Source organism: Gouania willdenowi, chromosome 3 (assembly GCF_900634775.1).
Source record: "Gouania willdenowi chromosome 3, fGouWil2.1, whole genome shotgun sequence".
NCBI classification, from domain to species: domain Eukaryota; kingdom Metazoa; phylum Chordata; class Actinopteri; order Blenniiformes; family Gobiesocidae; genus Gouania; species Gouania willdenowi.
In genome coordinates, this window is record NC_041046.1 from 30,035,002 (window position 1) to 30,057,373 (window position 22,372).

The 22,372-nt window shown below is 39.9% G+C and overlaps 1 protein-coding gene across 6 annotated transcripts in view; it reads right to left on the reverse strand.

The window, feature by feature from the left end:
• Positions 1 to 377: 377 nt before the first annotated feature.
• tcf12 (transcription factor 12) overlaps positions 378 to 22,372 on the reverse strand; it is an 81,135-nt gene continuing 59,140 nt past the window's right edge. For 5 of the 6 annotated variants that reach the window (XM_028443191.1, XM_028443190.1, XM_028443194.1 and 2 more), the window contains 12 exons: positions 21,402 to 21,501; positions 20,715 to 20,854; positions 20,184 to 20,325; positions 19,910 to 19,980; positions 17,168 to 17,312; positions 11,689 to 11,762; positions 9,682 to 9,873; positions 6,592 to 6,694; positions 6,349 to 6,505; positions 5,302 to 5,534; positions 4,819 to 4,977; positions 378 to 3,394 (listed from right to left, as the gene is read on the reverse strand). In XM_028443191.1, coding sequence (XP_028298992.1) covers positions 4,835 to 4,977; positions 5,302 to 5,534; positions 6,349 to 6,505; positions 6,592 to 6,694; positions 9,682 to 9,873; positions 11,689 to 11,762; positions 17,168 to 17,312; positions 19,910 to 19,980; positions 20,184 to 20,325; positions 20,715 to 20,854; positions 21,402 to 21,501 — 1,500 coding nt within the window. In that variant the 3' untranslated portion in view covers positions 378 to 3,394; positions 4,819 to 4,834. Of the gene's footprint in view, positions 3,395 to 4,818; positions 4,978 to 5,301; positions 5,535 to 6,348; positions 6,506 to 6,591; positions 6,695 to 9,681; positions 9,874 to 10,265; positions 10,338 to 11,688; positions 11,763 to 17,167; positions 17,313 to 19,909; positions 19,981 to 20,183; positions 20,326 to 20,714; positions 20,855 to 21,401; positions 21,502 to 22,372 lie in introns of all 6 variants that reach the window. The other variant, XM_028443196.1, reaches the window with a different exon arrangement.

The window sequence follows — 22,372 nt, forward strand, 5'->3', positions numbered from 1 at the left end:
TTCAGGAATGAGAGCCAAAGTCCTTCTGTCAGCTGTCCAAGCCCCGGCATCCTGCCATGACAGGAAGTCAAACTACTGACACGGTGGTCCTCTTCCTGGGAAAAAATAAACGCACACCCACCATCACGAGATGAGCCTTGGAAGTCTTAGATGATCTGCTTCTCCCTGTGAGGAGGAGGATTGAAGATTTTCCTCTGTCACCTCTGACAATATTTATTGTAGCATTTATCAGCAAAAAATATATGTATTGAGAAATAGTTTTAAAATGTTGATTTAGCCATGTCCCCCCCCCCCTAAATTATTTCAATTCAGCAACAAATATCCTTTTTGCAGCCAGTGTGAAACAAAGTAATGAAAAAAGTGTCGGACTTGTAGAGTACGCTGATATCACACTTTATTAAAAATAGAAACATATATTCATAATACTTCTCATACATACTACAATGGTCCACTGGTAGTATTTTTCCAAAAAAGCGTTACATAATATAAAACACTCATTTGGCCTATATCCACTGTAGAGACGTCTCCAAACAAACCAAGAAAGAAAAAGAAAAACCCAGTAAGAAAGTGTTTATTGTCCTTCCTTGTTTCTGAGCTCATGGGACTCCGCCCCGTGCTGCACCTTCATTTTATTACAAACAACAAATGCAGAAGGAAATGAAAAGTAAACATGGGAACATAAATGAACGTGTTTGCCCAGTGAGGGAAATAAATGCACATACCATTGCGTTTAAAAAAAAACATGGCACATTTATTGCAACATAAATGTTATATACATTGTGTTTTTCTGTGAAACAAGGCAGAAAATTTAAATGCTCTTTTTTTTTTGTCTGTGTGCATTAACAATGATTTATTTTTGTCACAGGAACTGTTTTTTTTCCTTCTTTAAATAAATGTATCAATCAACAATGAAGGCCATAGAATAGGATGAACCTGGAGCTTTTAGTTTGTTTGTTTTTTTTCCCCCAAACTTGCTCAACAAAAGCAGGAGTTTTGCTGAACAGTTGGTGCGATGGCATTTGTACATTTCGGCCGGTAATGAACAGGTTATGGTAAATAACCGTACGTTTACTATCTAAAATAGTAAAATAAGGTATGAAACTTTTTACTCAAAACTTTTGCTTTCAAAAATCTAGAAAGAGTAATATTTAGAATCCAAGAAATATTCTTACAGTATGATTGTATAAAAGACTAACTACAGTGAAAAATAAGCCAAATGGGTTTTTTTTTTAAGTCATTTTCTTATTTTTCATATATTGTACAAGGGAATACAGCAAAGACTAACTTGGCAAACAGAGGAGCCGGGAAATACGGAAGAAGGAGACGAAAAACAATAAAAAAAAAAAGAAACACAAATTAAAGGAAGCCGTTACATGCTTAAAGTATGCGACGTAATTAGAAACGCGTGAATTCTGAAATGAAGAGCAAGGCCCATTCAGGCAGAGGATACACAAGAAACACTTTTTAACTGCACTAAAACAAAAGAAACACAACATTGAATGTACATTCTTGTGGCCTCGTTTCTTTTCTAGTCCCTTTATTGAACAGAGCGCTTCTCTATGAATGTGGCAACATGTCAATAATGAAAGAACGTAATGTACAAAGAAACAAATGGAATACAAAGCAAGTCTTAAGACTTAAAGACTTAATAAAAGGATAAACATGCACGCTGACAGAAGGAAACCAAAGTAAAGCTGTGACCGATGTCCTGAAACGCTGCTTTTGTTCATTACTGTATAATGAGCTTCAATGAGATTCAACAAAACCCATTAAAAGTCAAGTCTGGCTTTACTGCACCGCTTATATCACGGTTTACATCAGACTGAAGGAAAGTCATGACTCAAAAATAACTTAGACGTTTCTCCTCTGACTGACACTGGATGTTTATGAAGCTACAAAAATAAAAAAAAATAAAAACACTTGTTTGAACACAAAAATAAGCATGCCTTAACTGTACTCAGAGTAACTGCACATTAAATGTAATGTTTCAAGATATTACTATAATGAAAACGCATATGCTCGTCTGGCCAGGAGAAGGTGTGGTCGTCGTTAAACACTTCATTAAGCTGGTGGCAGAAAAAATATTAAGAAAACAAAAACAAGCCACATCTTCTGTGCTGACACCGGGATGTAACGTCCAGATATGTCACTCACTGCTTCCGTTTAACACTGTACGGCAAAGGACCCGAGGAGCAGCTCCTTCAGTTAAGACACTAACATGTGCAGGGAATGCTAAAATCTGTTTGTGTTTTCACTGCTCGCTACTGAGGAACCTAACAAACGAAAGAAAACACCAGGAAATCTAAGCTTTCAGTAAAACTACAGTTTGCCTTTCTTCTGTCACCTTTGGTAAACAATACATGTGAAGCCATGATGTAGATCGGTTGGATCACAGAAACCAACATAGGTAGTTTCGGTATCACAAGTGACAAATGGCGTGATGTATAACATATAAATATAAATAATAAATCCTTTTTTTTTTTCTGTAAAAACTATTACAACAAAAACCAACAAATGGGGCTACCAGCTTCTGTCTTTCAGTAAGCTAAAGGTCATTTTCCGTTGGGTATAAATAGCATTCAAAACTGGCCAATAAATTAATGTGAAATCCTCTTTAGTGCTCAAATATTTTCCCTTTATCTCAGATATGGCAGAGATTTACAATGGGTGGAGTGCTCACGTTTAAAGGGCAGAGTGCAGGATTGAGATCGACGAGCAGGGAGAGGATCTCAGCAGTGTTTTCATTAGGGTTTATCGTGTCTTCACAGGGACCACATCCTCTGATGACGCTACAGGTTTCGTTATATGGGACTTCCTAAAAACTTCAACGGGGAAGGAGATTAATCAGCACATCCAATCAGACTGTACTGTCCCTACTACACACTGCTTCTCTAGTGATGACAGTGGCAAACTATAGATCAACTGAAAAGCTGCACGCTTCTCTTTGAACTCACCGAACTTTCCCTTTAGACATACACTTCATAGCTCAATAACATAATAAATAAAACAAAAAAAAAAGAACAGATAAACAAAAACAGTTGCTGTTACAATGCATTCGTCAATTCAGTTTAGGCACAGGGCAATTTCCACATAAGCTGGGAGGAGATTGCAAAGTCTCTGATTGTTCAGAAGCAACATACTTCTTGCAGACAGTGATATGTGCTGGAGACTTTATCGTGTTCCTTGAGGGGAGAAAATTTGCGGATGGGAATTGGTCGCGGGGTGCCGGACGCTGGGCTCCACCTCGACCTCTGGATTGGATTGTGTGAGACTCTTCGTTTTGCTTCAAGTGGTCTGTCTCCTCCAATTGGTGTCACAAACTGTGAGTACTGTCTGTCGCTGGGAAGCAAGGTCACCGACTAAAACAGGACGAAATAATCTGCATCGCTTTGAACTGCCAAGAGATAAGGAAACAAATACAGTCCAATTTTAGAGCCATCACAATAAGAAAAACACATGTGAATTGAGAGGAAATTACATCCAAAACCTTCTTATTAAAGGGCCCATGTTACGCTAAATTTACTTTTCTGTGCTTTAAACATGATCAAAGTGCTATTAGGGCTTCATACACATGCCCAAAGTGTTTTTTTCATTGATTCCCTCAATCGTTAGTTAGAGGGTGATTTGCTCCCTTCTTACTGCAGGGTGAGCCCAAACACCTCGTTCCAATTTGATGACAAATTTGACACTGCACTGAGCTGGAGAAGCCGCACCTCCAGGAAGCTCTCTGCCGTGATTGACATGTAAACAGACACGCCCATAAAGGTGAGCATTTCAGCGTCCTTCACGCAGTGCTATGCATGTATTTTCTACAGTCTATGTATAAACTGGTGAACGCCTCGCCCCCACGCTCTGTCTCATGTTTATAAAGCAGCATGAGCTCGGCTACGGAGTGGGTGGGAGGAGGAAGTCAGTGTCCCGTCTATAGACACGCCCACTCATGAATATGCATAAGTAGGCTGCAAATCAGCCTGTTTGTGTAGAGTTGCTCAGAAAGTCACTTTCCTAAAACTCAGGAAAACAGGCGAGTTTGGGAAAATAAACCTCAAATACTATGTTTTTTAGAGTTCTTAGAACAAATGGAGATGGGTGTCAAATAGCATGACATGGGACCTTTAATCTAACCAGAGAGGCCTAATGTAGAGCTAGGAAATTAGAGATACACCATCATGTAACTAATGAATTAATCTATCTTCTAAATGCCTTAAATGACAATATGTTGTTGCTAATCTCAAGCTACAAAGGTAACCCACCTTACAAACAATTAGGCTAATATAAAGTTGGGAGTAAATATGTTCTTTAACAATGGCTAATATAAAGATTTCCCTAATGAGTCATAAGGTCATTATAGCATCACCTCGTGGGCAAAAAACGAAAGGACTGATTGGGCTTTTTTTTTTTTTTTTTTTTAAATAAAATTGTGAATTAATTTAGTCATGTTTTATGAAAAAAATTGTTGTGCATTTAGTTGTCATTGAGTACATAAGTTGTTGACAAATAAGGACAAAACTAGCCAACCTACTGCGTCTCTTATTTGAGCTACAGCAGCTCTTCTGTTCATTCTTCCTGTGCACCAGACAGTTTGGATCAATAATCACAGCAGTGCATGAACATGCCAGAAGAGCTGCACTCAAAACAGGATTCTGACTCATTCCATCTTGCACATTTTCTCTACTTCAGAAACATCAATAATAATATTTTGAAAAAGCTACCACTAAGATTATTTCACCTTTTCCAGTTGAAAGGCGTCTGACTGATCATGTGACAGTTCACATTAGGTCAAAGGATAAAGAGTAAAGTTTGCGAAGGCACAACTACCTTCTCAGCCTTGTCTTCAGAGGTGGCCCATGGGGTTTGATGCGTCAGTGAGGCCTGGATGAACCCCCGTGTGGCCTTGTGGGGCCTCACTGGAGCCGCCGGACACTTTCTCCTCCTCTCTTCTCTTAAGGCAGGCTGCTTTGGGGTTCAAATTTCTCTCTGCCACGTCACACACACAAAGACATTTGATTACATTTCAACTCAGGGGGGGTATGGTTGCCATAAGCTACTGTTAGCAGCTACTTTCCATGTGATGTCATGTTTATCCTTCCTTGTTGTTTTGTTTCTTCCATGCTAGCCCCATCCACTCATAATTTTCAAAGTTCAAAAATAACATCAGGACAAACTTTTTTCTACATCTTCAGCCTAAATTGACATTAATCTGTAAATAAACATCATCTAAAAACGCTGCACATTTCAGAAAACCCGATCATATGCAAAGCAGTGCTGACATGTGACTTGTAACTAAGTGACAGCACTAACCTCTGACTTGCTGCTCCAAGCTAAGTATGACAGCTACAGCCTGATGGAGGATGAGCAGTTTAGTCTGTGGCTTCTCGCTCTTCAGGTGCAACTGGCACATGCGACCCAGTTCCTTGAAGGCCTCGTTGATGTCTCGCACCCGCAGGCGCTCTCGGGCGTTGTTGGCCATCCTCCTCTCACGCTCCCGTTCTGCCTTCTGCTCCGGGTTCAGATCCTCGTCTTCGGTGATGCTACTGTTTCCAGGAAGAAAAAGAAATCCACATCAATGAATTTAGGTATAAAATCTATCTATTATATCCATCTGCTGTAAGATAATAGGGTGTATTTGTTTATTTATTTTTTCCTTATTTATTCTATCAAGACAAATAGTATAGGCCAGTGTTTCTCAAATGGGGGCATGTGTACCCCTAGGGGTAGGCGATGGCACTACCGAGGGTATTTCAGAGAGACAGAGTGGAAAATTAACAGATAGTGTCAGTCTTGGTCCCATCCCAGGGGTGAGACGACCGGAAATGATACATACTATAGAAATCAATCTATTCAGGGGCCACTAAATCAGTGTTTTTCCACCTTGAGGTTGGGACCGCATGTGGGGGTTAAAACTGATGTTTTCATTTTTTATTTTTTTTTATTTTTATTTTTTATTAAAACAACACACAACCTTAAACAACTGTATTTCTATAATTTCACTTGGTGAAATATAAATCTAGCTCAACTAAAATGCTGTTAAAAAAAAATATCTGAGCTCAAACATGATTAAAAACTTGTTTCTTTGGGTGTCGCCAGAAATTCTTGATATCAAAATGGGGTCACGATCCAAAAATACTGTTTGATTCCACTTATTTACAAAATGAGATTTTTAAAAATGTGTGTTGTCACTCGTTCATTTCATCATTATGCTCTACAGTTGGTTTTAAATAGTTTTCTAAGCAAAATGTTGCAGTCGGACAAAGGGGGTATTTGAGAACCACTGGTATAGACTATAGATTTTCCATTGTTCAAATCAGAAGTAGAAGTCTAGAAGCTGAATAAACAAATGTGTCCCACCTTGCGCGCTGCCCTGCTCTGGCTTTCATGTCTCTTTTATCGCTTTCATCATCAGACTTGTCATCTAGACTGTCGTTCAATTCGTCCTTCTCCTGTTTCTCCACCTTCAGCTCCAGAGTCGAAGGCATCTGCCCGGCCAGGCAGGCTGCAAGACCCGCTGTAGATCCAATAAAACACAGTGTTTTACACAGTGTTGTGCCAGCGGGCCTTAATCCGTAAATGTGACTGCATGAAGCATCTCACCCCTGAATGTTTCCACTTGATGGTGTAGCTCGGCGGTGGATGTGGAGCCGGCGCTGGGCAGACCGCCGTGGCTGTCGCTCAGACTGGCAGCATCATCACCACCCTGCAGCACAACACAGACAAAAAAAGCCATGAAAAGAAAAGATAAACAAGACATTGTGTGCAACAAAAAGAACAACATAATTGTAGCTAATCACATAATCTGGGATCCAAGTGGCACTGAACAGTTTTTTTTCTGCCATTCACCTTGGATGCTTTTTGCAGCTTGTTAATAAAGAGTGCATCTAAAACTTCTACGACACACTGTGAAAGCATTTTAATCACACAATAATAACAAAGTTTTGGGAAAAGAAAGAAAGAACAAATGTTAAAAACAACAAAATGTCCTTTTGATATCTCCGTTGAACTTATTGTGTGTTCAATCAAAAGATGTCACTTTCAACCATCAGATCATCCCCCTGTTTTTATCTCCACATTCACAACAAAAAAACAGCTGACTCCCACTGTGTTCTACCATAAAAAAAAAACCCTCCTATACCACGTGTTCTCCAGCTATGTGATTTCCCTGCTGAGCACCAAAGAAATGACAGATAAATCCTCACGGAGGGTGGAGGATGTCTCCTCCTTTTCTCCTGGAATGTGATCCCCAGTCACTCTTGGCCTCTTTTAACCCCACCATACCGAGAGCCTCCTCTTCCCAAGCACTACGCTAATCTTTGCAGCGCTCACAACAGGTGTCCAAACAACTCTTTGTCTACGGGAGGAGGAGGGAAACCAGGGCTCTGGCAAGAAAAGAACGCTGCCATTTTCATGGCTGGCCCTGATTACCATACAGCTGAGGACATCTATTTGGGCGGAGGCCTGGGGTTCAGAGACACATTTCCAACGATTCAGATTTCCTTGGTTGTTAAAGTGAAGTGATGAAAAGGGGTGGAAGGGTGCAGAGGGCGGGGTGTCGGTCGCAGTGAAAAGCCTGTGGCTGTGCTGTGTTGAGTCCCGTCTGACGGGACCTCTTCCCACACAGGAAGCCCTGTGTTAGTGCAGACACAGTATGTTCTATCTCACAGTCGCACTGGGTCAACATCACTGCCACAACCCAGCTCTCTGTAACAAACACATCAGAGTAAACTCCTCTGACAACCAGAGGAAAAAAAAAGCTTTTGTTTAAAGACAAAACAAGCTAAAGAACAGTCAGCATCAGAGTGAAAGCTCACAGTTACTGATGCAGTCAATATAAGAAACGATGCCCAAACAGATGCATTGATGGCGGTGGCAAGAAAATAGTAGGAGTGTCTCGATACAACTTTTTCACTTCCAATACAACATGCATTTTTTCCCGTCTTCTTTATTTTCTCAATGTCCCTATTTGTACAGATGTTATATAACATGTATGAGCAATTAATAAAAAATAAATAAAAAAGGAAAGAATCAATCATACCTATATTACATATTTAGTAATATGGAATGGTAGAAAAGGCTTGATCAAGCAATATTACTTAGCAGAGAACATTAGTCAGCTAATGTAGCTATGAGAATAACTCACCCATTTATTATTAATCAATGGATTACATAAGTTTTAACCTGAAAAATAACCTCAACAAATATAAAAAACTATGTATATTATATTGGAGATTATAGATGCAGGCCGGTATAGTCCGATAATAATATCTGATCAGGACAATCTTAGAATATAGTGTTCAATTAGTGGCAGAAGAACCACCACAACAACTTTTAATGGTGACCATTAGTGGTCAAATGAATGCTGTCATTACCTGTACTATAATAATAACCTCAAGGTGTTAAGTCATCTCTCATATACTTATATGCAATATTAGCATATACTAGGTCCTTTGTACATTTGAGCATTTGTGTGCGTGCGTGTGTGGGTTGTGGGTGGAGTTTTCATTTATTTTTATCACTTTGTGGTGCTATGAAAACTGGTGTAAATATCGTTTTGTAAGCAGCATGCTGGATTGACTCCAGGTAGTGTAGCTGTACTTGTTACAGCTAATGAAGATCAAAATAAATACAAATACAAATGGTGCTCTGTAAATCATGACTGAACTGTAAAAATACCTTTTACTAATGAATTAAAACTAAGTTTCCGATAAGTTTCCTGTCAAGGACTAAATCTGTGTGACATGAATAGCCTCCATTAGAGCCCTGAATGGTTCTACAGGATTGGTTGGCATAAAAGATGAAAGAACAAATAAATGTTATTTTTAAAAATGTTTTCTTCCTGAGTCCCTCCCCTTTAAAGTGGGTGCAGGGAGGATGTCTCCTCTTACTCAGTCCTGCATCCACTCGGACTTTCCACATCAGGATATGGTTTAAACCTTAGTATAATAAACTTCAGCCTCCTAATAATTTCAGGCTGATTTGAAAAATCTGATTTATTATTGGCTTTTGCTTGGCTTCCTGCTATTTGGAAATAGACAACATATAAATAACATGTAGTCGGTTCCACCAAAACAGAGCTGGGAAGTTGGGCTGACTTCTTTCTGCAACAACATAAGGTGTAGGTATGTTCAATGGGCATTAAGATACATTCTTATTTTTTGTGTTGCTTGTAACTCAAACTAATTAATATACACCTTTGCATTACATACAGTACGCTTCTTTCTTTAAATTTTCATCCCAGCCGTGTTTGAATCTCATGGCTCCTTTAAATAAAACAACTCTAACGCGGATTGAATGAACAAATTGTGATTTATACTGAGACTTGCATTCTTCTGCTTCTCTAGAGCTTTGAACTTAAGCAACACACAAACACATCCTGCGCTGAAACACAACCTCTCTTCAGAGCATCTGTTTTTCTCATTTCTGCTTCACCCCTGTGTATGCAGCCACTCTCTAGAGGAGGGCGAGCCTTAGGCCAGGCATTACACTTTGTGGAAACTATGTTCGTATGATTTCAAGTATCCATGTGTGGAAAACGTTGAGTCTCTACACATGGCGGTGCATCCGCTCTGAGCAGGTGGTTGAGGCATCTTGTGTGGTGAAGTACTATTTATTTTTTATTTTTTTAAATTGTGGAAGATAGCCATTGATAAACAAGTTTCCTCCCACAGAAGATGAAAATAATCATACCATCGCTGCAGTCCGACTCTGCACCAGTGCAGCGGCAGGAAAGTTTGGTCCAATTGATGTTATTGGCCCGTTTTGTGCTTGACCCAGCAGACTGTGTATGTCGCTGGGCAGACTCGTGGTGGAGCCCACCGCGTGGTTCCTCAACACAAGGATTGCATCGTCCAATCTGTCGAGACGATCCTCCATTCGAGACTGGAAGAGAGGGAAAGCAGGAGCGAGCAGATTAGTATAAGAACAGTAGGACTAAACTTGAAAACACTGATTGTATGGTGTGGACTTGGAACAAAAATATCTGAAACATAAGATGAAGAAGGCAATTAAAGACAACATCAAATAGGCTTGAGATGGACAATTGTACATGCGTCCCCATTTGATTTTGACAAAAGTCAAAATAAATTACAGACACGTTACTTTATAATCACTGCAAGATGAAAAGGCTGAAAAATGAACCACAACAAATAAAAAAGGCAACAACGGCAATAAAATGAAACCAAAATTTACATGAAGCAGGCAGACTGCATGTCGGACTTTTGAGAAAACAAAAGTAAATAAACAAAATAAGTGAAGGTTTAACTGGAAAGTACCTCGCAGACATCCTTCAAAAAAGACATGGCATCTTGGAGATGCTCATGCAACTGCTGATGAACTCTGTTTTTCTGGCAAAGTCAAATAAGAATAAAAAACAAGCGTTATGTAAAAAGATTGAAACCTTTCAATACAGCAAATACGCTATGAATAGAGATTGTTTCTTAAAAGACGCAAAGATAAAAGCGGGCAGGATTGGAAAGAAAGCACACAGCTGCTGACCACTCGCTTTCAGAGGATGAATCTGTTTTGTTGTTTGCACATTTAAAAAAACCCCAGCAGTGCTGCTCACATCACAGAAAAAAGACTTACCACAAAGCACACAAGTTTCGTCGCATTGGACTGATTCTCAAATCTGTTTTGTCATCTACTTTGAAATAAATGTTGCTGCTGGTGGAAGCTGCAAGCCTTCGCTTTGTTTTCTTGTGCTTATTTTATCAAGCTGTGCTTTTCTGCACATCAAAGCTGAAGAACAATAAAAAGATAGACTTTAAAAGAACTTTAAAGATAATCAAAGTCAGCTTTTTTTATGTTTGTCCTTAACCACTATAATCTGCTAGAAGTGGTCGAGGCCATGAATATTTCAAGAGATTTCAGCTACTGTATAATACTAAAGTGACTTTACCAGCATTTCTTTGGAAATCAAGAGTTTTCCATTTCAGCAGATTGGAACAGCAACAGGTTTAGAAAATGTGGGAGGAAATCTTGACTAAACCTTTTGAAATGTGTGTCAGTTTTTGTTAACGGGTAATGTTTGAACAGCAGAAGTGATGGGGCAGGAGTGATCTGACAATCTTTTAGTATTTGTTTTTCTGTTTACTTTCATCAATCAAATGCCTTTCTGGTTTTTACCCATATAGTATATGCATATCCATTCATCATTTTCTGACCCGCTTGCTCCTTTTTTAGGGTCGCAGGGGTCTGCTGGTGCCTATCTCCAGCTCTCATTGGGTGTTAGGCGGGGATACATCAAGGACAGGGCGCAAGTTCATCACAGGGCATGTTTTTTTATACATAAGGATTTTAAATAAAGTACAAGTAAGTTTTTTTTTAATAATTGAATTCCTTGTGGAGAATGTTGACACACCACATGTGCAGCAGGTAGTGGGTTGGGTAAAAAATATCCTTTGCAGCAGCAGCAAGGCAGCAAAGGAATTCTAGCAAGGTGCTAAAACAAACTAAACCCATCCCCCTCAAGTGTCATCCACATCCTGGCCCGGAGCTGAGGACAGATGGCGAGCCCCGAGGGACAGGTATTGTTCTGTTTCGTGTTCCCCCTGCCCCTGCCTTTTTTGGCAAAACGTTTGCCAGACAGGAATCCCGACGTAATGCTAGCTCAGTGCTTCGTGGACAGCTTATCGACTGTGAACATTCATCACATCCCATACTCACTCATGAACAGAGGTGGCGAAGCAAGCTTACCAGTGAGTGAAGGGAGTTCTCGTAATTAGGAGAGGAAGCGTTCTGTCCACTTGCTCGAGGCCACTGGTTGGTACCTGATGATGGAGAGAACGATCGGCAGTTATTAATCTTCACTTTAGTTATATAACCACACACATTTGACTGCTGTGTGGTAAACAGAGTCTCTGTGACAGCAAAGTAATTGGCATCAGATCAAAATGCACTGAAATCCTGATTTTATGGTTTCTTGTTATTCCAAGGGGAGATATTTTTATCTTTTAAGCCTCAACTGCATCACTTCCTGATGGCTGGACTGCATCCTGACACGTGATCCAGCAGGAGGTTCAACTAACACCCACTTCCACTAAGTTCTGCACAACAAGAGGCATAGCTATGACTAAGAGGTAATGTGGATACCGATTAAATGTCAAACTATAGATTAAAAGCACACTTTTTAACAGACAATCTTCTTTTGGCACTGAAGCATTCTTTATCATTAGTTTTCTCTCAATCAAACACCTTCTTGAATGGAAATTAGGTGATGGCCACGTTTTTCAGCATTCACATCTGGAAACCACTAGGACCTAATTGAACCTTTTTTTTCGATATTGCATTGATTTTAATCCCTTGGCATAAATAAAAAGAAATCTAAGACACGCCGCACTCAAGGTTACAATTTACCTTTGGCTGGAAAACATTTGCTGTGACTCTGTGGTTTTGCTGAAGCCAAAATGTTGATGTACAGGCCATTGGAGGGACGTAAATCAAGTTGATTTGATCTGGTGTAAATTAGAGGAAAGGAATCCACATCTGCTCATCACATTTCCAGCTCCAGTACATCCCAGGCCCCAGTTTTTCTGAATCACAATTATCAGGGGAACTTCGCCACCTTGTGCAACAGGAAGCTCTGCACCACGCAACAATCAAATAATTTACAGGATGGTGTGTTACACTGGTATTGATTATGGTGGGCATTCTCCAAAACCAACCAACGTCAATGAAAACTGTGTAGGGAGTGCTTTGTGATATATTTGATAAGCTATCATTAAGTTTGTGGCTGCACGTTAAATTCAGTACAGTTCTCCAATTGTCATGAAAACCACGAGGCAACAATGAAGACGCACAAAACAAAAGTAACCTATGATTATGCTGCACAAATTATGTTTATTTTCACAATTTATAGAAAGATTTAAATAACCACAGAGCATTAAACTGCTTCCCAAGTATTTACAGTATGAAAAGACATTTGGCATCCTTCCCTTCTGTGGCAGTGGCTCTACTCTCATTAGCTGCTCACCGACCGACAGTTCTTGGTGGTTGAAGTGTAGACTGCGTGTGTGTCTGCGTTCTGACTGCACTCTGAAGTCCCTGAGTTACTGTGTATACGTGAATCGTGACGAATGAAAGAGCAGCACAAGAACACGCTATCAAAGCATCAAATGCTTAAAGAAACTTCATCTTACAGAAATCTCAAAAATATATAAATAAACAAATGATTGACTGACTGACTGACTGAATGAATGAACATGATCACTTTTGTTGCCTCAGATGTGTCAGCTTTCTAAGACCCTCCCTCACTTGTGTTGTCATATGGTGAATCCCTAAAGGCACCGATCATTTTAAGATCTGCCCGTATGTAAAAGTTTGGTCCTCGGCAAAAAAGGTGAGGAGCGTCTGGAACTCATAGCATAGAACTGTTCCTGTTCAAATGAAAATCACTAAATGTACAAACTCTAACAAAAAGGATGAGGAGCGTCAAGCTTGGTTATGGGAGCCTCCATTTTTAAAGATTACAGTCATCTAAAGTGCACTTAAGAAATAATGAAATAATGAATGAAATGGTGATCACCACACAGGATTGAACCGTGCTGGCAGCTGACCGCTACATCCAATCAGACATCGGCCCTGGTAATTCGAGTAGAAGCTCTCACCCACCCTGAAAGGACTGCCAGGGGCGAGATTTACAGGCGTGTAAGCGCCTATGAGGTTTCCAGAAAATTTCAGGCATATTTATCCAAGCGGCAATTCCCATCTTTTATTCATCTCAAAACTAACTCATTTCACTATTGATGAACGACTGATAAACACAACAAACCACAAGATTTATCTTGTTTTACAAATCAGAGTCAACATTTTGTTCGGGAAAAACATGTTCCTTCATTTCTTATCAATTTGAAAAATGAAATTTCTGAATTGTTTGGAGAAGTCCGGTTCCAAGCAGTTGAAAAATATACTCTTAACTGGAGACTGGATAATGTTAACTGAAGAATGTGATCATCTGTGCTCTCTGTTAGTCCTGGGATGGACTGGAATCTGTCAAAGGTGTACCCTGGAGGCTGCACTGCACCATATTACATAAAAATGAATAAAAAATACTGAAAACCACAGGATACAGCAAAAACTAGTATGCATTACTAGTTAACACTGAAAAAGTGCAACGATTGCCAAAAAAAAAAGTGGTGTAAAGTGTACTAAACCAATTGTCACACTGTGGATTTGAGTATGAGAACCTGATGTATTTACATTTTTGAATGCAAATCATCTTTAAACTGCAGTCAAACCATTTCATCCTTCTATTTGTATAAAACTCTGACTGAACAACAGCGATTCTCTCTAAAGACCATTAATGCAGGCACACACACAGAGTGAAGGCTTACAGAAAGCAGACTTTAATTAGCAAGAGGAAGAGAAAATGAAAAAGTCTGTGCTTTGCCAAAACCTTCTCCCAGGTGAGTGAGACAAGAACTGCACGAGAGCGTTGACTGGCTGGCTGCTATGACAAATTAGCTTGCGGCGGTTCCCTATGCGCTCTAGAGAGAGCTAATTGAACAAACCGGCCTTGAGTAATGTGCTGTATATTGGTGTAATCCAAATGATGAATGGATTTCGCAACCAACATCAACAGTGAGCCAAAGTTTGAACAAATGCATGAAAAGTATTGTTCTTTTTCTAAGCCCAGAAGAATAAAAAAAGGCAAATACTCAGTGAAACAATGTTAATTACATTCAATCCCAGATGTATTCATTTGACAGGGGTGTTTCATATTTTTCCTCAATCTGTGATTTACAATGATAACTGACCTGGCTGCGTTTTTTTTCTCTACATTTTAACAAAAGCTGTTTAATTCTGGAGCCGATTGAGAAGCGTTGCTGTTTTTTCAGGTAAATCTCGCTGAAGTGTAAACACTATAGGTCAGGAGAGCCATCAAAGTCGCCCTCATCAGCTGAGTCACAGGAACCTCCTTTCACCCACAAGCAAATAAACAGAGCCTTTTGCAGCCGGTTCCATGTGTGTGTGTGTGTTTTTGTGTGTGCTTGCGTGTGTGTTGGAAGAACAGCTGTCCATGGGGCAGGGCAACAGCTGAGGAAGAGGGGGCATACATCGAGACAGCTGTCGCCAATCCATTACAGGATGACACAACTGGCCACTAAAATAAACAACACACTGGGCTTCCCCCCCTCCCATATTGATGCTTCACATTCTTCTCATAGATGTCCTAAAAATTCAGTCAACTAAAAACACAAAGCATTAAGTATTAAGTATTAACTTAGCAACACAGTTGTTTTGTTCAGGCTTTTGCTCTCTGGATTAGTTGCCAAGCTTGTCTGCACATCCAAAAAACAACATATAACAAAAAAAAGGACTTCGAATTATGAAAAAATGGATTCAGCTCATAAAATGTGACTTATCATAAACTAGTGTGAGTCCATGATTTACAACTATAAGCAGTAGAGTTCATAAGGAAACACACAATTTGTATATAAAGTAGTTACCTCATAATGTTAAAGTTTAAAGAATGGTACAATGGTACATAAATATATGAACACAGATGCAGTTACAAAAACCTGGAGCCAAAAGTAATCTGTGTTGTCACCAGCAGAGCATGTGGAACAGTCAGAGAGGGAAAAACCTGTGACGTCGACACAGCAAATCTACCGAGGTGCAAATCTACCATTTAAAATCAACCACACAACCTTTTGGACCTTTAATACGGCTTTTTCTGGTTAACAGTTCACAGGAAGTAGCCTCGATTATTTATTCCTAGAAGATTCTCGTCTCATTTGCTTGAAATTAACATCTGTTCACTTTCAAAATATTTTTAGACGCTGCAGTTTCAGTTCTACTCTTTGTAGCTGTCACACTGTTTTTTCTGGAAAAAAAAACAAGTGTGTTGGGTTAATGGTAAATTTTGACGTAACAGCTTCTAGCTGTTGTCATCATGCATCACGACAAGCTAAGCTCTCTTCAAGCAATGAAGCCAGCAGTATGAAATTATTCATTCACTGCACCCGCCAATTTGCATAGACACTAGTCAGCCCTTTACACCATTGGGCTTTCACAGCATGATGCTAAATTGTGAGAACGCTTGGCAAGGGGCCAAATATGTATTTTCCCGCCGTATAGGCTGCATTTTTTTTCATTTAAAGTTGAGGATACGGCCAAAGCAGTAGAGTGGTCAATGTGTTGATTTTTCGTCAAGTCTGCACACATTTGTCCAGGGAAAGTGGCTGTAGGGACTGACACACAGAAAGAGCAGATGGAGTGACATGCAGACGTGGGGCAGTGAAGACGTGAGTTCAGTAAATGGAAACTCATCCGAATACACGTGAATCCCTGTTATTCCGAACCGAAGTAGCAGCCCGCCTACCTGCACGTTCTGATTGGCTGAGTCGTTTGTAGGGCACCTTCATCAGCCATTAGAGAGCTACCAATGTGACAGAGCAACCAATGTTTGGATTTTTCCAGGAATATTATGAATTTCTAGAAAAGTGGCCAATACAGCGGTGCGCTCTACGCCCCTAAAAATATGTGCTTGCCTTGTCTTTAGTTAACCATTAAAGCTGATATCCAGAGTTTCTGAGAAATCTATGTTTATATATCATTCTTTTAAAATGCAAAAAAATACCTAACTAGTCTTTTACTATGGTCTACTGCCGGTGGTCATTCATATATATCCTTTGTCCTATAGACCCCTATACAAATGGAAAACGATCGCCGAGTGCACCCAGCCAATCAGCTTCGACTTCCTGTTTTTGAGACTGTCAATCAAAGTGAAGAAGTGTGCATGGAAACAAGGCTGTGCGTCACAACAGCAAACAGGTAAATATGATTTTGGCTCTTACCTGACCCATACACTTATATCAATGCAAACTTATTATGTTCCGCGACACGCATGCAGAAAAGTAGAGGCGTGGCTTCTGATAGATTGGGAGAGGCAGTGGGAGGAAGTGAGGCTGTTTAGGGCGAGACATCGAGGCATTTCTCAGAAACTCCGGATAGCAGCTTTAAGGTTGCACAACGTGCAGATTTCTCCCATTAATAAAAGCCACATAAAGATATTCCAAGTCCAAGTCTAACTTTAAATACAACCTCATTGCTGGTCCTATAACAGTATCTATTGATGTTTACAACATGGTAATACACATAGTTTCTTTTCAAATCTTATAGTCAGTGTTGAAACGCTGTGTTCGAGATTAAAATGTAAATATAGGTGCTCTACCTGGTCTTCCAGACGGGGTCCCAGCAGCGGTCACCACCGTGCCTGCTGAGCCAGCTCCTGCTGTAGCTGTCAGAGGTGAAGGAGAGCCCACTGGTGTTGACGGATTGGATGGAAAGCTACTGCTAGTGTGGTCCGGTGAATAAATCTGGGGGACACCAACAGAGAGCGAATACAAAGTTCAGATTCAGTATCAGCATCAGCAGAAACAACGCTCCAGAAACAACATGCAAACTTCACAGGAATGGACAGGAGTGACTGTACCTATCACAACACTCAGCAACCTACATTATTCTCCTATCTTATTTTAAATTTACTCTATGGACTGTAAAGAAAGACCAACAACTCTACCTTGATACTAGGGGTGTGTATTGACAGGCATCTGGCGATACGATTCGTATCTCGATACATAGGTCACGATACTCCACAATACAATATATCCCAATATTGAAGTATAAGGCGATTATTGCAATTATTATATATATATATATATATATGACTTAACAACTAATCTGTAAATGTGTACACCTTCATGAGAACAATTATGTATGAAATGTATTTTATTGGCATATTTTACACTCAAAACATTGGCTTTAACATGCCATGTGCCAACAACTTCAAATAAAAAAAATAACATATAATCTGCCTGTGGCTTTTAAACCAACTTTGACTTTAGTGCAACTTAACTGAGGTATATGCCTAGAACAAATAAATGCAGAAAGTTAGTACTTTCTTTTTAGATTTAAAAAAAAAAATACAAGCTGGCCAACATGCTCAGGTTTCAGAGCACTTCTTTGTGCAGTTACAATTTTTCCTGCCGTGGAAAAGACTTTCCAAGTTAAATAAAAGTAAAAATAAAAAAATAAAATAAAATCAAAAATCGATATCGATGGCTCAACGTAACATTGCCGAATCAATTTTTTCCAACACCCCTACTTGATACTATGAGACAAAAGGTTATCTCTATATTAAATTGGGATTTTAGCTACAACAAAGCACAAATCAGGAGAGCTGTATTGTGGCTTTGCGTCCTCTGGTAGGTTCTATTATGGTCAGTGAGTTTTAGTCAATCACAAAGGAACGAAAAGATTACGTCTTCAGACCTTCCACAGGGATTTCATTTGTTTAAACAAATGCTGGATTAAGCAATGAACACATTCCTGATTTCCATTCCTTATTAAGAGGGTATTCGTGCCATGATGGAACATGTCAAGGTATTACATGGTGGATCCCGTCTAATTAACACAGAGAAAACACAGCTGATTCATAGAGGTTTCTCTCCTAAATTAGGATCACACTGATTTTACAGGAAGCCATTTGACTTCTTCAGGGATGTTAGAAAGCACTCAGTATTAATAATCTCTTTTTCAATCTTGATCTCTGAGCTCTTTAGTTTTCAATCAACTCGGCGAATCAGGATGGAGTTTTCAATGAAGTGTGTCACCAGAGAAGGCGAATCGTTGAGGTCTTAAGGACAACATTTTCACATTTATGTTCTTGCAATTCTCAGAAAGCTTGTATCTGTGCAACATTTTCCTTTTCACACATGCAATTTAGTCAAACCCTAAGAAGGATTAAATGCGGTTATCCTCGGGTCAGGCTCCAATAAGCTGAAAATCTATAAATGTTTCTTAGTTTTTAAATAGCAAGCTGCCCATGAACCTGACTTCTCACCCCAAAATATCTAATATTTTCACACTGCAGCTACTGATGCTGTCTTCAAGGTGAAACATGACTCATTTTACTGAAATGAAGCCCCGCCTCGTCATCAATTATGCTCCCTCAGGCGGCATGGGGCCAATAAGCACTGCCAATTTAAAAGGGCGGTGAACAAAAGCCCAACAAAGGGGGGCCCATGGAGTTGAGCCACAGCAGAATAATCTCTCCTGCGTCCCCTGCCTCCTCCACCAACCCCCACCCTAGTCCAAACGTGTCCGTTTCACTCCAGCTTTGTCATGCTAATAGAATTAGGTCTGCAAATATAAAGAAGTTAATTTGTTAATACCATGCCTGAACTCTCATATTTGGGAGTTACACTTGGCAGAATCATTCCTCATTAAGGAACAGCATGGGCTGTGTAAAATTAGAACATTGCTATAAATCTGTGATTACACCATGTCTATAGACACAAACATGTGAAACTCAATCACAAGACAGTTCAACCAGCCTGTTCAATAAAAAGCAGAATTTAGGCTTTACACGTATTGATTGGTAAACAAGAACAGGAGGAGAGATGGTTTTCCAAAGAGATACTTTGAGCTATTTATTTCACTTATAGTATTTATTTACACACATAAACAATTCTTTGCATCTGGCTGTCATTACACTTTGTGTGTTTTCTTTTACACTTCACTCATTCTCTAAATAATGTGAGGATTGAACCATTAGATATGACATTACATAAGTTTTATCCCAAAGTACAATTAAACTTGCTTTTTCTTTTGAATACAAACATGTTTGCTAACCTTTTATTATTACTATTGTATTCAGCAGCTTGCATTGTTTTAGGTTACAGATTGCAGAATATCATTAAGTGTTATCAAAGAAGTGAAAAATATAATTTCACATCCTGGCATTAGGTGGACCTGGAACAGAAATGCTTATATTTCCTTTAAAATATTAAAGCCATATTTTTGACGTAAATATAACTTTAAATCAGAAGTTTAAGTGATCCCAGCTTCAATACAACTGGATTTTGTTTTCTAAATGATGGATGCACAGTCAAATGATGGAGCTGTATCTCACCGAGGCTAAAGCCTTTCCCAGTGCATCTCCCGTCTGTGAGCCTCCGCCGGCGTTTCCTCGATTTGCAGCAGCTGAGAAAAAAAAAAAAAACACACAGAGGCAACTTTTGTAATTGCAAACTCAGACAAATAAAAGGTGATTGCAGTTGACGAAGCAGCTGTCCAAATGCATGATTTACTACCTTTACAGGGTGGATGTTCAGCAAAGATTAGACCAAGGGGTGGGGGGGGGTAGTCATACAAAGAAGGTAGAACAACTGTAAAGACAAACATACCCATGACCCCATCGGCTGAGTTGACGGACGGGGTGTGTGTTGCAGTGACAAATGGTGAAGTGCTGGTGTTACTTCGGTGAAAGCTCGACATGGGAGGAAGACTGGCATTGATGTCGGGAGAAACGGAGTGCGCAGGGTAATTCTGGAGGAGAAAAACAGAGAAGCCTTTTATAAGTTAGTGCCACACAATTATTCACCGCATCGATCTTCCATGCAGGGATTGAGCAAAATATACTCGAAGGTGGGAAAGATGAAGAGCGAGTCGGCAGCATCTACAAACTCCCTGTGATCTCCTGCCAGCTGAACCAGGCAGGGGGGCCGAGACCACATCAAACATTGAGACTAAGAGGGCCAGCAGTGTCTTCACTGATAGATCCCAGAAAACAACTTAAGACAAATGCATGTATGGGAATGCGAAGGGAGTACTCCAAACAATCCACATTGGTTTTCTTGTGCAGGGAAACATGTGGCTAAAAAAGAAAAAAAAAAATCAACCTAACGAAAAACGTTTTCCTCCCAGGAGCTGCTTACCAAACGTTCGTGTGAATGCAGGTTGTTGTAGGTTCCACTCTGTGGCATGTGAGATGACGATCCTGCCAGCATTCCCCCATAACCAGGCTGACTGATCCCATTGGAGGAATTCCATGGGTCAGATGAACTGTGGGTGCCATCTGATGAAAAAATCAAGAGGATACGTTAGTGTCCACTGATCAGAAATTGAAGGCACTGAGCAGCTAGCATCCAAGTCGGCCTACAGCATGACAATCTAAGGTTTGACTGTAACACAATCCCTGTCTTCCACACAGGTGAGAAAACACTGACGCTAATACCAACAAGTGGTCTTATCTTTGTCTGGAAATCACTCACACCAAAACACAAACTACGCCAATGGTTCCCAACCTCGGGGTGCACCCTGTCATGATGGCGGAGAAGCACAAGAGTGGCCTTGAAAAAACTTTATCATTACTGTTCTAAAATATGATTACACAATTTATGTTGTTTTTTATCAGTTTTGAAGAATAATCACAATTCTTTTACCCAATCTGTTAAATTTTTTGCAATGGGGGGCCCCTGAAAATTTGTCATTATTCAAACAGGAAAAAGTTCGGGAACCACTGGACTCCGCAATGTTTCTGTGTCATAAAATTACTATCTTAATTTTATAAACATATTCAAATCATTTGTGCAAAATCTAAACAAAGGAAACTTTAAACTTACCAAAGAAAGTGCTTGCAAACATACTGCTGGATGGCTTCGGAGAGGAGTATGAAGGTGAATCCCTGTTAAAATCTTCTGAGTTGGGAGATGGTGCATACACCTGCAGGGACAGCACACAGCAAAGCACTCTGTCAATTATAGAACTAGTTTTTTTTTTTTTTTTGAATGTTGAAAATGAAAGGATGATTGTTGTTCTTGGTGGTCTAGGTGTATTCTTTATTAGGCTATTACAAGACAAATCTACAAAAACCCAACCATTCAATGAAACCTTATATCACAAATAAAGAACAAAAAAATATTTGCCAGGTCCCGAAACAACACCAGAATACACACTTTAATGACTAACAAGCAATCGAGCTCATGAAGGTGGCAGTGGATTATTAGGATTATTTGCATTCCAGTTTAACTCCACCACTAATGGAAATATAATGACACCCACTTAGAGGCATTGACTAAATGTCTGGCAATTAACAGCCTTCCCAAAAAAGGCAAAAATCAAATAATTGGATAAAAAAAAGCCTGCATTTCCTTCTTTATTTTTGTACCTGAAAGCTGCTGATAGAAAACAGAGCCACAATAGGTTTGCTTTTGTTCAGCTGTCAGTGCCAAGCAGGGGCGGTAGATCAAAGAGGCTGGAGGCCAAACACCAGTGATGTGGCCTCTGACTTCATCCACTCCAGATGGAGGGAGAGACGGCGAGGGAGAAAGAGAGAGCACACGGAAAGGAAGAGGAAGAAAAGGTTTGGACGCGTTTTCCCTCCTACAGACAAGCACTGCCTGACTCCACCAACACATGGAGTTAACCAGATCCAGGCCTTCAAGCTCCATTACACCTGTACTCTTCCAGCTTGTGTCCTCTGCTCAGAAAGATAAATCCCACTTAAAGGGCCTTATTTCAGTCGCATGTTTAGAGCTCACGTCTCCAATTGGGTTTCAAATGTGTGTGAATATACAACCGGTTATATTTTCCT